This window comes from Tigriopus californicus, chromosome 1 (assembly GCF_007210705.1).
Source record: "Tigriopus californicus strain San Diego chromosome 1, Tcal_SD_v2.1, whole genome shotgun sequence".
In the NCBI taxonomy this organism is placed as follows: domain Eukaryota; kingdom Metazoa; phylum Arthropoda; class Copepoda; order Harpacticoida; family Harpacticidae; genus Tigriopus; species Tigriopus californicus.
The window spans coordinates 15,869,215-15,884,962 of NC_081440.1; the positions used below are offsets into that span (position 1 = coordinate 15,869,215).

The following is a 15,748-nucleotide window of genomic DNA, read 5'->3' on the forward strand; positions in this document are numbered from 1 at the left end:
GAGGAAAAAAGCTCGAATTTTATGACTCCTCCAGCTTTTCCAGTAGTAGACGGGGGGGGAGGGGGGAGAGACGCGAGGAGACTCCCCCGTTGAGTTGAAGCACATTTTGCTCTCTAGCACGAGCTTACTCGATGATCTACTTTATTGCCAAGGTTCGGATGCCAACCAACTCATTACATAAACCATCTCCAATTCAGCCAGGCACACCCCAAAACGGCTGCTGCTTTTGCTGTCACCGTTCTTCGGTTATTCCTTTAGCGCTCCTCCATACGTAGTGAGTGCATACTCGTACATACAGAGTAGAGTAGAGCTGGGAAGATACGGATTACGGATGTTCAGTTGTCGTCGTTGTGATGGTTCCACCCAGCCAGGCCTTGGCAAGCAGCGTGCTATCCTCCCATGAGTAAGGAACAAAGAAGCTGAAGATGATTCCCTCTTCCACCACCACCACCACCAAGACCACCACCATCGGCTCCATTTTGGGAACACTCATTCTTCGATCGAGCTTATGACTATATTACTATTCCTCCTTGGTTCATTCTCGCTATGTGGAAGAAAACCAATCATACGATGATTATGCTTAGACGAATATTCTCAATGGCCTTTGTGCTTCTCATCCAGGAGCAGAACAGCTCGATCCGATTTCCATTGGATGCTTGGTTGGATGGTTGCGTCCTTGCTTGCTCGCCTGCTTGAAGGAAGGAAGGAAAAAGAAGTAGTGCGTGTGCTCTGTCCTTCTCTTTCTCTTTTGGCCCTCTTCAATACACTTCATAATGCCCAGGCAGGTCCATTATCTTGATCGTGTACGTACGTATGTAGGTAGGTAGTTGTAAGTAGTCCAGCAGAGAGCTCCACCTCCGTTAGGCCTGATTGGCGTTGGACAACAATGAAAGAGAGAGTTTGCCTTGAACTCGATTCAAGAAACGCATGGATCCGGATGACCCGTACTTTACGGAGCCATTCAAAAGAGCTGCACCCTCCAAGTCTTAATGGGATGGGATTCTGTTTCCCTCTTCATGAATGGATCCTTGGAGCGTTCCAAGGGCTGGTCTTTGTTTGGCGAGAGATGACACTATCTGGGTGTGTTTGTAATCGCCTAATTGTCCTAAGTTCCATGTTCCAAGTCTCACCCTGAGCAAGCTGGATTGAATCAACATTGTACGTACATGCGGGTCTAACTGCGTCGCATGAAGACCGTGGCAAACCCCGAGAGATGAAGAACCTAGCTGTCAAGCATAACAATTTGTTGGATACACAACTCATGCCTCCATGTTTACAGAGTGATGATGTTGCCTGTGTGGCTGGCTGACTGGCTAACTGGCTGACTGGCTAACTGGCTGGCAACCTGTGTGCTGTGTTTTGAGCCTTGATCCACCGCAAACGAGGGTATTAATGACAAGACCAAGTGCAGAAAGCTTGCTTGGCATCGCAATTATCGCTCTGTTTATGTTCACAATGATAATTAATGAACATCCTTGTAACCTTTTCGTGGCGAAGAGAAAGTGCTTGACAAGCACGCTAATGAGTGGAACTAATGGAATTTTCTTCCACCACCGTTCCTTCAGAAGTTGTCCCACTTGCTTTTGATGTCAAACTACTTGAGGAAAAGAGCTTTTTTTGTACATTTTGGGCCCAGCCAAGCGCATTCGTACTTTGAGCTCTGGGAACAGATTTTGGCACACGACTCAAACCAATCTCCTCCTACCACTGCGAACTTTCTCCTTTTACAAACCAGACGATTCATAGTAGAACAATAAAAATTGTATTTGACGCTGGAATTGACAAAGAAAATATCTAGTAGTAATGGTAATAATGATAGTAGTAGTTGTAGTAGTAGCAGCAGTAGTAATAATAATGCTATTATTAATTTTTATCATGATAGTATATAAGTTAATATGTATGTTTTGGTTTCGAAATATAAGTTCATCATGTATGTTGTTTTCCATATGCTTTTGTAGTGGTAGCAGTTTTCGTCATAAAAGTAGATTGGCTGGCATACAAATACTGACAGGTGGTAAATACATTAAATATATCTCATGAATAGCTTCACAAACCATCATCATTACAAACTCGAATGGTTGCATCATTCAACGGCCACACCTGGAACACTCAATCACAAAAGGTCTTGTTCGTTCCACTCGAAAACACCAATGCGACGAACATTCTTTAGCATTATTGATTATGATCGCACAAGTAATTTAATAACATGTTTGCAGTATGTGAACCACTCGACAACATATGTAGTGACTGATCATACAAAATCCGATGGCTTTGCAGCTTTCAGCTTGAGTCTCTCGTCAATCAAGCGTCGAGAGCGGCTTGCTTGCTCATTAAAATGCTTTTTCAGAAAAATATGATCTTTGAAGTCCAAGACTCAGTCAGTAACAAACAAAGGCCATTCATTCATCATTGTTTTGTCGTTCTCGATGGGAGAAGGAGGAGAAGGAGAACGTCGTCATTTTGGACTAGCAACAACGCTCACAGAGCGCGACACAACATAAACAACAACAACATGAACATCTGAAGCATTAGCCTCGCTTTGCTCTCCGGCCTCATGCAAAACATTTTCGACACCGGACATTCGACTTTGTTCCAGTCAAGTGCCAGATCTCTTTTGTTCTTGCTCTTCTTGCTCTTCTTGCTCTCAGACACACGATAGATACGAAAGATACGAAGACGGCACACGGAGAGTCGGGCTTTTTGTCTTGCCCACCACATCCACTTCACACTCGCTGCTTTGACTAGATAGATAGAGCCTCCCTGGCGAAACGGCAGTCTACGTTTCTAGTCATTGTATTTTGTTCACTCGCTCACTCATAAGTGTCTTTTTTTTGCCTTTACCGCGGGGGCCTGGATTGTCCCTAGAACTGTCGACGACAACTTGGACTTGTGACATCTTCTTTTCTCTTGTGTTGATGAGCGAGATTACGAACGAGGGAATGTGTGCGTTTCACAAGTGGCACTTTTGTTTTTATCATTATTATTATTTTTGTTATTAATATTTTCCTTCTCCAACACAAGCGCCCACCGAGACGATGAGAAATGAGGGTTTCGTCGCTTGACCATAATAAGACGTGTCTCATGGGTCAACGATCTTCATCGCGTTTCCATTAGGGCGAACCTTTTTGGGCCTGGCGTGTCCGTCGCCCTGTGCAAAAAATGGACGTGAAACTATGAGCAAACTCGAACTCAATCACGCAGGAGGAGATCGAACCAACCTGAAACAAAAGACAAGGCAACAATGATTAATTATGGGGGTTTTCTCTGACATCGGGAGGTTGGCATCTCTGTAGCTGTTGGCTTTCGCGTTGGGTGCTGGGTACTACGGTTTCGTTTTACATTTTCTCGACGGGCTCTATTTCTGGCCCTTTCTCTCTCTTTCTCTTCGTTCGTCGTTCTGTCCATCTCTCTTCGCTTGAGAGAAGCTTCCTCTCATCATTTTAGTGCAACTTACAATCCAACGAGATCAATGATGTGCAGAGCTGACTAGAATTGGAAACCTGACCAGCCATGTAATGGCCCAGCTATTTGTAATCATACATCCGATGTATCCTTCCCAAGCAATCGTTCTAGAATGGATGATGTTCAGGTGATACCCCATCCGGACGAGGTTGTTGAAGTGTCCAATCAATATGAAGAGGAGGGCAGATTGGCTGATGCTCCATTCATGAGCGGCATCTTCCTAATCTAGGTCGGTTGGTAGTCTGTGAATCAATCGTGCATTTTGGCCTCCTCTCGTGTGCCAGTGGTGCTATCGTCCTATCTGCACAGTATCTAGTGTCTCAACTTGGAACAAGCGTGAGCAAGACGAGCCTTGGCCTTACTTACTAAGGCCACGAAGACCCATCTTCCATCTCCTGCCTCGAGAGGTCTTTTTTCCGTCCTCCTCCTCTTCCTTCTTCTTTTTCATCTTCTCCTCCTCCTCTTCTTTTTCTTCCTCGTCGAAGGACCACAAGAGGCCTTAAAACGCGACATGAACATGGCCAGCTGACTGACTCGTCCCGAGAAGCTTGGGCGATCACAAAAGTGTTCCTCCATCCTCCATGTTCATATCAAACGATTTCGTATCGCATACGAGTGTTTCCCCGTATCAGCGAATGGATCTGGTCCTATTTGCAGCCCAAGTAGGGGGATAAGCCCAACAAGACAAAGACTGTGGGCCTTTTTGGATTCCGAGAAGCCATGCTGTAGGGATGATGTGTCTCTTTACGTTACCTCAAACATACATCACTGGGACAACAAGCGACGGCTGGGCCGATGGTCAGAGAAGGACAACCAACCAACCAACCAACCAAGCACTCCATTCCAGAAATGGAAATGAGAGCAGCCATGAAGGGTCGTTTGGATATTGCTTTTTTCTCTCTCTCTATCTTGTTGAAGTAAGGGAAGGAGGGTGTTTTTATTAGAGAGAATGTCAAGGGCAGTCATAAAAGAGTATGACACCCCCATTGTGGTCGTCGTTGTTGTTTAATCTGATCTTATCTCTTTTGTCTGGGCAAATAGGCGGCGGTTTTTTCATTGGCACATGGTACTAGTCCCCTCGTTCCCGGGCCCACATTTCATCATACAGACGGCCAAGGCTTTTTGCAAACTCATGGCCTATATCCTCTCTCTTTCTGTCTCTTATCTGGTATTGCAGCAGACTTTCATGCTTCCAAAAGCACTGAGACGCAGGGCCAGAGTGGGGGCTAGTGGCCTGGCGTCTCAATATGCTATCTTTCCATTTTCTAATAGACACCCAAGGACCAATCCTTATTCGTTGTGTCCTGAAAAGCGGACCACCAGCAATGGGGCCTAACTGACAATGGACCCAATCCATTCAATCCAGAGGTCCTTGTCGTCCAAAGTTGAGACTTCACAATCACTCGGCCAGATCCGTATGGTAATTTCTAATTTCGAGGCCGAAATGGCTAGAATGCATAGAGCAAAAGTCCTTACCAATTACTATTGGTGCATGACGTTGTGCCCGTTAGCGTTAGAGTGTTAGAATGAACGACGTAAATAGGGTCTCTTCCAAACCCTTTGTCTGTCCGTCCTTTGGGTGAGTTAGGACGGGAGAAAAAGGATCAGACCTCATCAACAACGGGTGTTTTTTTCAATCTGTTTCTTTCGATCTCTGGTGCTTATGGTCGTCCTCCGTGGAAGGATGGATGCCTCCCTACGTGCCTGCCTGCGTGCCTGCGTGCCTGCGTGCCTGCGTGCCTGCCTGCCTCTCCGTCTTGTGCTCAGTAGAGGCCATTCTATCGAGTTCCTCATTCACCATTGGAGCAAGATGAATGGGACACAAGCACAAAACAAGGCTATCATGAGCAACAAAGGCCATCGTTCCTTGCCAACGGCACATGCGAGACCCGCCGGCCACAAACAGGGGGAATGAGGAGAAATGCTCTGATTGTGAGCAGAGATTGTTCACAAAACGCTCCTTAATGACATGTATTCTATTGGCAATGATTTGAAACGAGAACTGAGCGAAAAACTTCAACGAGATACCTAGATATCATGAGAAGAACCTACTCGACGACGAGGGCCATCGACTTTTTTCATCAGACAGCCATTCGTCTTGAAATGAAAGTGGAAATCAATTTCCAACCGTTGCAGACGACGACGTCGACGAGCAACCGGTTCTTAGGCAATCAATCATAGCTTTTTTACGCCGACTCCGCAATTCAAAAGCCTCGTGCTTGCTTGACTCAAGTGAACGAGTTACAATTCGGTTAATGTTATCGAACATACCATCTGTTACAATAGCGAAGAAAAACCAATTCAACGTGTTTTGAACAGAGTGAATCGCTTTTTGGTAAATAGACATGAGAGTTGACACATACCTCACTTATTGAAGTCTCGCAAACAAAAAAGAACCGCTCTGTCCAATTTGAATTTTATAAGGACCAACAAACTTCTACAACTCGGTTCGTCCTTGCTGAATCAGAAAGTGAAAGCGAAAGCGCTCGAAGTGATCTGCTGCTTCAATGACATAATTGATCCGAATGCAGTAACTCAAGACCTTCATCCCCGATTTAGCCTTGAGTTGAGTACGTAGACAGTTGTCAATGCCCCTGAGGTAACTGATTACAAATGGGTTCCACTTGGTTGGACTCCGTTTTGACACATTGGGTTTAGGACCCATCCCTTCCGTTTTCCCTTTTTCTTCTCGCCTTCAGCTCTCTCGTTCCCTACCTGATCCCCTTTGGCCTACGGCACGTACATATGAACTACGTACAAACTGTATGTATTATGCACACTGCCACGATCGGTGAGTATGAGGCTCCCAAGAAAGGGAACATTCTTCAGGCTTCCTCTTAGTCATGAAGATCAACACAACCACACATCGTGATCCACGACATCACGTCCCCTAGTGGGTGTGCAAACCGCTCCCGAGTAAGCAATTGTGCCGCTTCCTCCCCCCCCCCACGCCCATGTCTTTGGACATTCTTGGAAGGCGTGAAAAGCAATGACGGCGGAAATAGATTGCTTTTTACTGGAGGGTTGTCGCACAACAACAATGGAATGTCATCCATCTTCTTACGCACTACTAATACGGAGCTCTACTAGAGCAAACTGGCTCGTGAGAGAGAGGGAGCTTGCTTGGCTTCAACGTGGTCGTTGCCGTAGTCTTCATCGTCTTTGGCTGAGATCGCGTCACGGTAGGATGGTGGGTATTCCAAGCTGATCATCTTTATATTCATGAAGGGGCTCCAAATTTAGACGGCGCATGATGATGAATTAATCCGCGACCCATCATAATTCTATACTTGACGGAACTCGTTCTTTCTTCCTTGTGTTTTTTCACCCGTGATTTTTTTTTTCTAGCCCAAAATAACACTTGGAAAAAGGGCAATGAATGGAATTTTCTCACTTCCCGAGGGAAGGAGTAGGTTCCAAGATTGCGATTCCTGTTCTTTTTTTTATTCACGGGAGAAGGAAAGTGTTGTGTTCATGTCTGTTATTGAACAATACAGTACACCGACCGAGTGAATGAATGAGCGAGTGAGTGAGTGAATGAGTGGAAAGAAAATGAAAGAAAAATGAGAAAAAGACACCGCAAAAACAAGTGGTGGGTCGGGATCGCCTTCCGACAGATCGAAAGTTGGTGGTGGGAACATAGCATAAAGCCCTTTGTTGCCGTCGACTGGCATGAACATACACACACAAAAAAGCCACAGGTTTAAGGCTAAGAGCATAATGTATCGAATGGCACGAAGTTTTCTTTGTTGTGGGACGATTTGCTCCAATTCCAGGGCGAACTACGAGGTTCATTGAAAAAATTGGGCCATGCCACCGAGGAGAAGAACAACTTTGGCCATTTCCGACTTGGAACGACGGGTGAAGAATAGTTCTGCCAGCTTTTCAACAAATCCCGATCCAAAGTTCCAAAGTGAACTTGAATTATGGTTTCACTCGCTCATAGTTGTCGTATTAGTTTCGACTAGGTACTCTCCTCGCCTTACTGGCCTGGACAGACGAAGCATGCATTAAACAATGCATGTGCAGTGACAAATGCGTGCATCTGCAGATACGTACAATAGTTGCAAAACTATTCCAGAACAAAGGTCTCCTTTGTTTCATAAGCAATAATGCGCTGGGCTCATTTCCCAAGATTTACAATCAAAAGCGAGTGGATGAGACTCGTACAGTACATGGTAGTGGCATGCATTTTGACTAACAAGGATAGGGAATCAGCATTACCCTTAGCCCAATCTAAGAGTGGCGTCCTCTTAATTCGTTTCGAGTACCTCATTAGCGGGGATTACGGAAGTCCTTGTCCATAAGTGAATTAGTTTGAGTCGTAATCTGTACTGAACCATCCAATCCCTCATCCCATGTGATCCCTCTTTAGAGATTTTTTTTCCTCCCTCCATTACACGCCTCTTTCATCTTTCCATGCCTTTGTCCGATCTCCAGTTGAGTATGATTCTGTCTCTTGTTCCCCTTCAATCTCAAGTGTTCCCTCGGCGCTCTTTGGCCCTATCACACGGAACAGACTCTTATAACAACTGAGACATATTTCTGACGACTATGGGCACATAAACCGTCAGGTCAAGCCATCCTCTGAGGGGAGAATACTTCATAAAATCCAACATGTAATTTTGCTCGCTCTCCCACGTGCGTAGTAAGTTGATCTCTCTTTCTCTCTTTTTTATCTTGAAGCATTACTGGTAAGCGCCTTTGGAGACCGCCAGAACGACAGTTGATATGAATGGCGCTGTCTCTTTAAGTATTCCCTGTGAGGCACAAAAGATGCCGCGAGAGCTGCATTTATTGCCAAACTTTTTATGCCTGGTTTGTGCCTCAACGAGGTTGGGAGTTGCTCACCATGCTTCAGCCACTACTGGACGGCAGCCTCAAAGCAACTATTTGTGGTGTGGTAAACCTGCAACAACGGCTCGAGAAGGACGATGGACCCAAGTGAACCCAAGTGGACCACCACGCAATCGGCCAAACGTCCACGTCCCTCCAGTCAGCGTTCTTGAATGGCGGATGAGGAGGAAGGTCCACTGAGCATCAAAGGGGCCTCCTTTAAAATGGCCCAAGCACTAAGTTTTAGTGTACTGTGTACATTCCCCCGCCAAGCGGTTTTTTTTCTTTGAGGAAAAGATCCTACTCTCGAACCAGATTGAAAGGTCCATTCCAAAAGTTTGGTAAAGAATGAAGCTGCAAGCAAGGAAGCATGAAAGCGGCTCTTTTCAGTAGCTATTAGGACTGTCCAGAAATCCTAGATATTCGTTTGATCCAGGTTAGTTCCAATGGTCTTATCGGATTTCTTTCACTCTCAGTCAACGCTGTCAATTTGGGACACCATTTGGTGAGACAAATGTACGGTAATTCATTCTCCCGAGATGTGAAGTCAATAAAGTGGAGGATTGGTCTTTCACGTACATCTAATCTTCCCAAAGATCGACACAGATCAAAGCGGATCTCAGCGTTTTCTTGAAACAACATCTCAGTCTGGCCTACTACCTTACATTTGAATCAAATCTAGAGGTTCCCGGTGAGCTCAACTTTGGAACATTTGTATCCAATCAACACTTTCATTTTCATAACCTTTCCATCGACGACTCACACCCACTTGCCGTCAGAGTCTTGTAACATTACCTATAATTAGCCACCCTGTATTGCGAGATGGTTCTCGAAGGAGGAAACATGCGAGAAAATGCGCTTGTTCCAACAAAAATGACAAGTCCTCGTGGACGAAGTGCGGAGGATTAGACGAAGAATGTACCTATTGCCCTGATTCTGGTGTGGATGATGATGATGATGATGACGTCGTTCTGTAAGTTGTTACCTTAGAAAGCTGAGATTGGGTAGAGGCCATTTATCAAAGCATTCTTTAAAGGAGGGATGGCTAAGGGAGGCTTTGTTGTCGAGGGGCGACCAGAGGGAAAAAGGAATCTTGCTCTTTAGGCCAGGGCTGGCCTCATGTTCGCTTTTACTAGCTCTTGGGGGCATGGAACAGTGGGGATATCTCAGGGCCCGACAAAAAAAGAAAATTTGGAAACTTTTTTCTTTGCTGTCCTAAGAAAGCTTTCAAGAGTGAATAAGTGGGCTTTGAGACTATACGTGTAAGAGGGGGAAAAGAATCCCTCACTCCAGAGGATTGAGGTCAATAGTTGATGAGTTTGGATGGCAGACTTTTCTTCTTTGATAGATCAGATCCCTTTTCACGAAACCCTCACCGTCTAGCGGGTTCCTTCACATGGCCTATGTCGAAGGTCACTGTTAGTCTAGTAGCACTTCTAGTCTAAATGGTCGAGTTCAGTTCTGTATTGGGAATTGGCACTTTTATGTTCCTCGTTTCTACCTCATACGTACTCTCGCTCTCTCTTCCTCTCTGTCTCTCTGTCTCTCCTCTCTGTCTCTCCTCTCTGTCTTTCTCTCTGTTAGGCTAACACTACTTCGACTTTCACTCTCCCATGAAATAGGAAAATGAAGAAGAAAAGAACAGAGAAGACGAACCCCGTGTTCACAATGAATTGAAGAGGAGCCGACCAAATTCTTTATTTGAAATATGAGACCCAACGAGACTACAGTACCGAAAGCCACTGGACTAGAACTTCACGAGGTGCTACAAACTAACTTGGTGATGAGAAGAGGCTCCTTTTCTCTCTCTATACTTGAATGCCTTATTGGGGAGCTCCTGACGGCTTAGCTTTCATTTCTGGGATTCATGTTGTGGCTTGCATCTTATTGTTCACTCACCAAGAGAAGACGGAGAAGTATTGGTGATCCAGATCCAGGTTGCGTTTAGCTTTTGGTTTCGACGACGACGACGACGACTCTTTACGGGAACAAAAGAGCCTTGGTAACAACAGCCACAATAACATCAACGAAGGCAGAGTTCGTTCTTTCGTTCGTTCGTTCATTCGTCTTTGACTTCGACTTCGGTGGGTGAGAATGAAGCGAGCGAGTGCTAATTACCCTTCACACCATTTTCGGAGGGGCCAGACTACCGTTAATGGTGTTGGTACTCAGTAGGCCTGGGCCGGGAGTGGAGCCCGATATCACTTGGCTCCCAATTGGTTGACAAGACCCCCCCGAAGATGGGACACCCACGGCTGTGGTGGCTGTGGCTTGAGACACCTGAGAGTGGTTCTCGAACGATTTTGAGGAGCGTGAGGTAACTGTGGTGACACCCGTGGAGATATCATTCAGGTCTCGGCGATCGTCCCGGGACTGGCTGGTCCGGTTGCTGTGATTATTGGACCCATTAATGGATTGGAGTCGATTGCGACGTTCCAAGTGATTGGCCGACGCCCCGAGGGTCCGCTTGCGGGGAAATGCTGAGTTCTCAATATGCAACGCGGCATTGGCATCGCGTCCAGTGGCACACGTACACGCCTTCATGAAGCTTTTCTTGAAATTCTCTGACAGAAACGCGTATAAGACGGGATTCATGGCCGAATTCGAATAGGACAGGCACCCCGCCAGAAGCATGACCGCCACCATGACATTATCCTGGGTGTGCCCTGGTTCGGTGAAGATTAATGCCAATTGGGTAATCCAATAGGGCAACCAGCAGAGGATGTAGACAGTAATCACAGTGAGGACCAAGCGGGTGACTTTTCGGTGGGATTTCTTCTTCTCTTTCGATTTGTTCTTGGGGCCAACGGTTTTCAGTTTGATAATTACCAGGATGTAGAAGACCAAGATTAACAACAAAGGGAGAGCAAATCCCAAGAAGAAGCTGTAGAAGGTGAATGCGGTTTGTCCATTGAGGATGTGGGAGCGAGGTGCACCGTTCTCGGTCTCGTCCTCGTCGAATGGCCAAAAGATATTGCAGTTCTGTCCGCCTAATGGTTTGGTGATAGTAGCAGCGTACATGAACACCGGCACCATCAGCAGGGCGGAGGTGGCCCAAGCCGTGAGCGAAACCACCCGAGCAATGACACTGGTTCGATAGCGAGGCGATGATATAGGGTGACAGACGGCTATGTATCGGTCAGCCGACATCACGGTGAGAAAAATAGAGCTCGTGAACTGATTGATGGAGGTCGTAGTCAGGTAGATCTTGCACATGGTCATCCCGAAGATCCAGTCCCCTTTGGCAGATGTTACAATGAGAAACGGAATGCCAACCAAGAAGCACTCATCGGCCAAGGCCAGGTTCAGGATGTAGAGATTGGTCACAGTTTGCATCTTCGAGTAGCGCAACACCACATAGATGACGAGCGTGTTCCCACACAGTCCCACCACGCAGACCAGGGCGTAGAAGATCTGGATGATCGACATGAGCGCAATCGGGAGGGGATTGGAGAAGAGATACTCACATTCCTCCGTCAAATTACGTTCGATGATGAATGAGATGTTGAGTTCTTCACACAGAGAAGAATTAAAAGCCATTCTCCCTTGAAATGCCTCGTCCACCCACATTGCCTCAGTTGATAAAGAGGCAATGTTGTTAGTGCTTTCATCCATGTTGGGCGATGACAGGAATGTTCCTTCGGCGATCTCGATCTCCGTTTGAGACATCTCCTTGAAAAACAGACGGAGGGGCGAGAGGAATTGAAGCCGTACTTGAAATCGTTCAACAACAACAGCAACAGCTTTGAGCACTTTTTAAGGATTCCAACGATGAGGAAACCCTAGCATGATGCCTGCGAGAGCAGTGGAGGTGGTAATGGTAGTTTTAGGAGACGTAGCAGCAATGGCGAAGCGAATGAGGAAACAGGGAACACGCAGACGAGATTGAAGGAAGGGGATCAACACAGCTGGTTAAATGTCATGCTCGAGAAAAGTAAGCGGAACGATGCGTCCGAGACGTGGACTTGTCAAGCAAATTCTTTTCGCTTTGTACCTCGTCCCCCTGGGATTCGACTCACAAGTTGAGGAGGATGGCGATCCCGATGAACACAACGAAGGCAACGCAGGCAACGACGACGACGAGGAAGTGCAATCTGAAAGCAGAAAAAAGATGAAAACCCGTCCGTTGAGACATTGTCAAGAGCGAGCAGGACAACAAACACAACGAACGCACTTAATGCACCCTAGGGGTTAGTATAATGATTCCACAGCCTTGCTAGGAAATTCAATCACTCGCATTGGGAGATGAGTCTGCGAAGGAATTGTGCTTCAAATCAGTGCCAAAGGTAGAGAGAGACCCCTCCTGCTAATTCCGTTCCATGCTTCTCAAGAGATTGAGGAGGTATGTATGCCTTATTCTGTTATCAAACCCTTGAAATCTGGGACGGATTGTCACTGGCTTTACAGTCGTTTGAAGAGAGGATTTAGAGAGGACATTATGATGCTATCTGGGTGTCGATCGATTACATGTGCCAGAGAAAACAGTCACATAAGAAAGAAGTGATCACTTCAAAGTTAGGTAGAGTAATAGCCAACTTGGATTGGCATTAGATTTCCAACGATCCAAGAAAACTCTGTCGTTTCCTATTCAACAACTATCATACTTGGTACGTAAAACTGTTGGCTGAAGCTCACATGAAAGACCTGTTACATCCTCAAAGCATTACCTAACTCGTAGAAAACAAATATTAACTCATGATCCATTTTAAGGACACGCAGAAAATACTGGGGAAATACCCCTTGGAATAGCAATTGGTTTGTTTGCCGAGGGAAAAGCATTGCTTACCTTTCTCGTGATGAAGCAGGCGAGCAATTGAGGAAAAAACGATCACAATTGCGAGAGCTTAATCAAACACGTCTGGCAAACCCAGTTTGTGTGTGTGGATTCGTGTGCTTGCTCGTGTGAGTGTTTATCTTTGTCCTCCTTGCCACAGATCAGAAAATCCCAACTCTGGATCGCTCAAACGGTCGTGAGCATTTTCACTCCGGAGTGTTCCAACCGCGGAACTGATTCTCATTATCTCTCAAGTCTTAGGGAACAACTAACATTTTCTCCAAGTTTGCAGTGTTCGTTTATACTTTGTCGCTCGTGCTCGCACCTCGATCTCACTCGCTCTCAGGGTTGCGCCATGGTTCACTCTCACTCACGCCCGAGAGCCATTCCGTCCAATAGAGGCAGAGAGTCGGCAAAAAAAGCTTTAGACATAATAAACGACTTATTGCTTTTTGATCTGAAAAGGCGTGTTTACCGACAAATGACTCTAAAGATATTGGATAGAGATGAACAGATCAAGTGCACCTGAGCACATGGAGAGATCCAAGTTGGCAATCCTGTTGCTCTTCGTTCCCGCGAAGCTCCGAGGTACGCAAGTGAGTGAGCGAGCGAGAAGCCGATTTTGAGCGAGCTTTCCCTCGCTCATTCCCCCTATGCGTTTCTCGTTACTCATTCGGTTCAGACTCTCGGCAAAGGCAAACACCACCAGCCATACATACTTTCATTGCTGCACTTTTTGTTCCCCTCCAGACTGGAACATCCCCTCATAACCTCGTCCACCTTCTGTAGGTTCTCCGTTCACTTAGTTACGCTACACATCCTCATTAGTTTCTCACATTTCTACTACTACTACTACAACTACAACTGCCAGTACTACTTTGATGTGGAACCATGGCTTGCCAATGCTGATTTGTAAATGTATGTGCCCCTGGCATGTCCTTCCATTCAGATTAAAGGAGCCACATGGTATTTCTTACTCCTGATGATGCATTTGACATTTCCCATGAAAGCCAGTCCAATCTCCTGTAACAAGGACATGAGTGATTGACATCCAACGTTGAGAGGAGGGGGGCATACCTCCTACCAAATCGAGACGTGTTGTGGGTTAGATCTTGCTAAGATATAGCTGTATGCGGTTTCGGCAAATGTGAAGAAATAGAAAACCAAGTCAAAGCTCTTGGAGCTTTTCCAATTATCTATCTGTTTATACATACATACAGCTATATTCGTATCTTAGATCTATTCTTGAATATATTGTTAGACAATAATGTTGTTATGTGTCTATTATCTGTTATTTGTTGGTCCATTGAACCTTTTTCATTTAAAGAACTTCCTAACAGAGACGCACTTATTGAAAAAAGGACATTTTTTCACTTTATTTGTTTATTTTTTAAAGGGAATACCTGTCAAAATTTTCCTATATTTGCACTGGCAATTTACATGGTTTGATGGTACCAGACAATTTGGCTCAGGGAGTAATTAGTGGCCAAGCAAATCATTCTTACTCGGTTCAAGCATACATTAACAGGCCAATAAATGAATACGTGTGGTATCATCCTCGCATTATGACTCAGCTTAGTGAGTGGGTCCCATCAGTGTAGGTAATCCAGTTCATTAAGGTCTCTTGTTGTTTGTTGTAACAAAACGCGAGTCAATATATGTACATGCACGATTCTCTTGGCGGCCGTTCGTCCCGTTGGTTGTCCCATCTCAAGGAGATTGGATTGACTATTGTTTGGCAGCGAGTGTACTCCATCCATAAGGTGGTACATTGTACAATCCTGTAGCATGTTGGGGCGGAATGACAACAGATTGAGCTTCTTACTTTCTATGCATAGACCTCTCTCGATCCTCTTCCTATTCTTCATCAGTTACTCATTGGTTGGTAAGCAGCAAAACATGCCCTAGAAGAAAGGATAGTTTCCAAATTTGGGTAATAGGGTATCAAACAAAGACACAAAGTGGTCAGATATAGCAGCTTTGTGAGTGCGTGTGTGGATGTACTTACGTCTTATTACAAAAGCGATGCTCTGATCTGTGTACTCAAAGAAGGTAGACAAACACAATGATCTGCCTGATTGTTCGTCGGAAATTGCGTGTCCTTAGATAAGTGTCTCTTGTTCGAGCGTACTTTACTGGGTAACATACAAAGAGCTCGTCATGGTTCGTTCCATCGTTAGTATAGGCGAGCGAGCGAATAGGCCGGGAAGAGATTTGTCATCGACATATTTTAAAGATCAATTCAATGACTAGCAAAAAACAGTTACGTTATCCAGCAGAAACGAGTTTCTCTTTAAGAATCAATGTGAGAACGTTTGTCAGACTCTCCGTTTTCCTGTCCCATGGAACAAAACCGATCGTGTGGCCCAGGTCTAAATATTCGTATCGCGAAAAACAGGTTGACATTTCTTGCTCCCTTAGGGAACATCCTTAGGCATGCATTCTCAAGAGCTCCAGCAAAAGATGGAGATCCAAGAGGCCCCAGACTTTAATTTAAGGTTTATGGTACTTCTTTTATTATATCAGCCCAAAGCAGTGTCGTTTTGTGGCTATTTGACTTTGGGTATTTTTCGAAAGAGGCAAAACTGAAAAAGACGTAAAGAAAATGGGTCTTTTTGGAATCTTCGAAAAACTTTAAAAAAATGGATCGAAATAGGTGAAAAAGTATATATTTTG

At 45.4% G+C, this 15,748-nt stretch overlaps 1 protein-coding gene across 1 annotated transcript; it reads right to left on the reverse strand.

Moving 5' to 3' along the window:
- Nucleotides 1–1,743: 1,743 nt before the first annotated feature.
- On the reverse strand, nt 1,744–12,023 carry LOC131879098 (somatostatin receptor type 2-like; the record flags this gene model as incomplete). The annotated part of the gene is given in 2 exon segments (XM_059225310.1): nt 1,744–3,218; nt 10,198–12,023. A coding segment is annotated over 1 exon segment (1,548 nt). The 3' UTR covers nt 1,744–3,218; nt 10,198–10,419.
- Between the last annotated feature and the right edge of the window lie 3,725 nt (nt 12,024–15,748).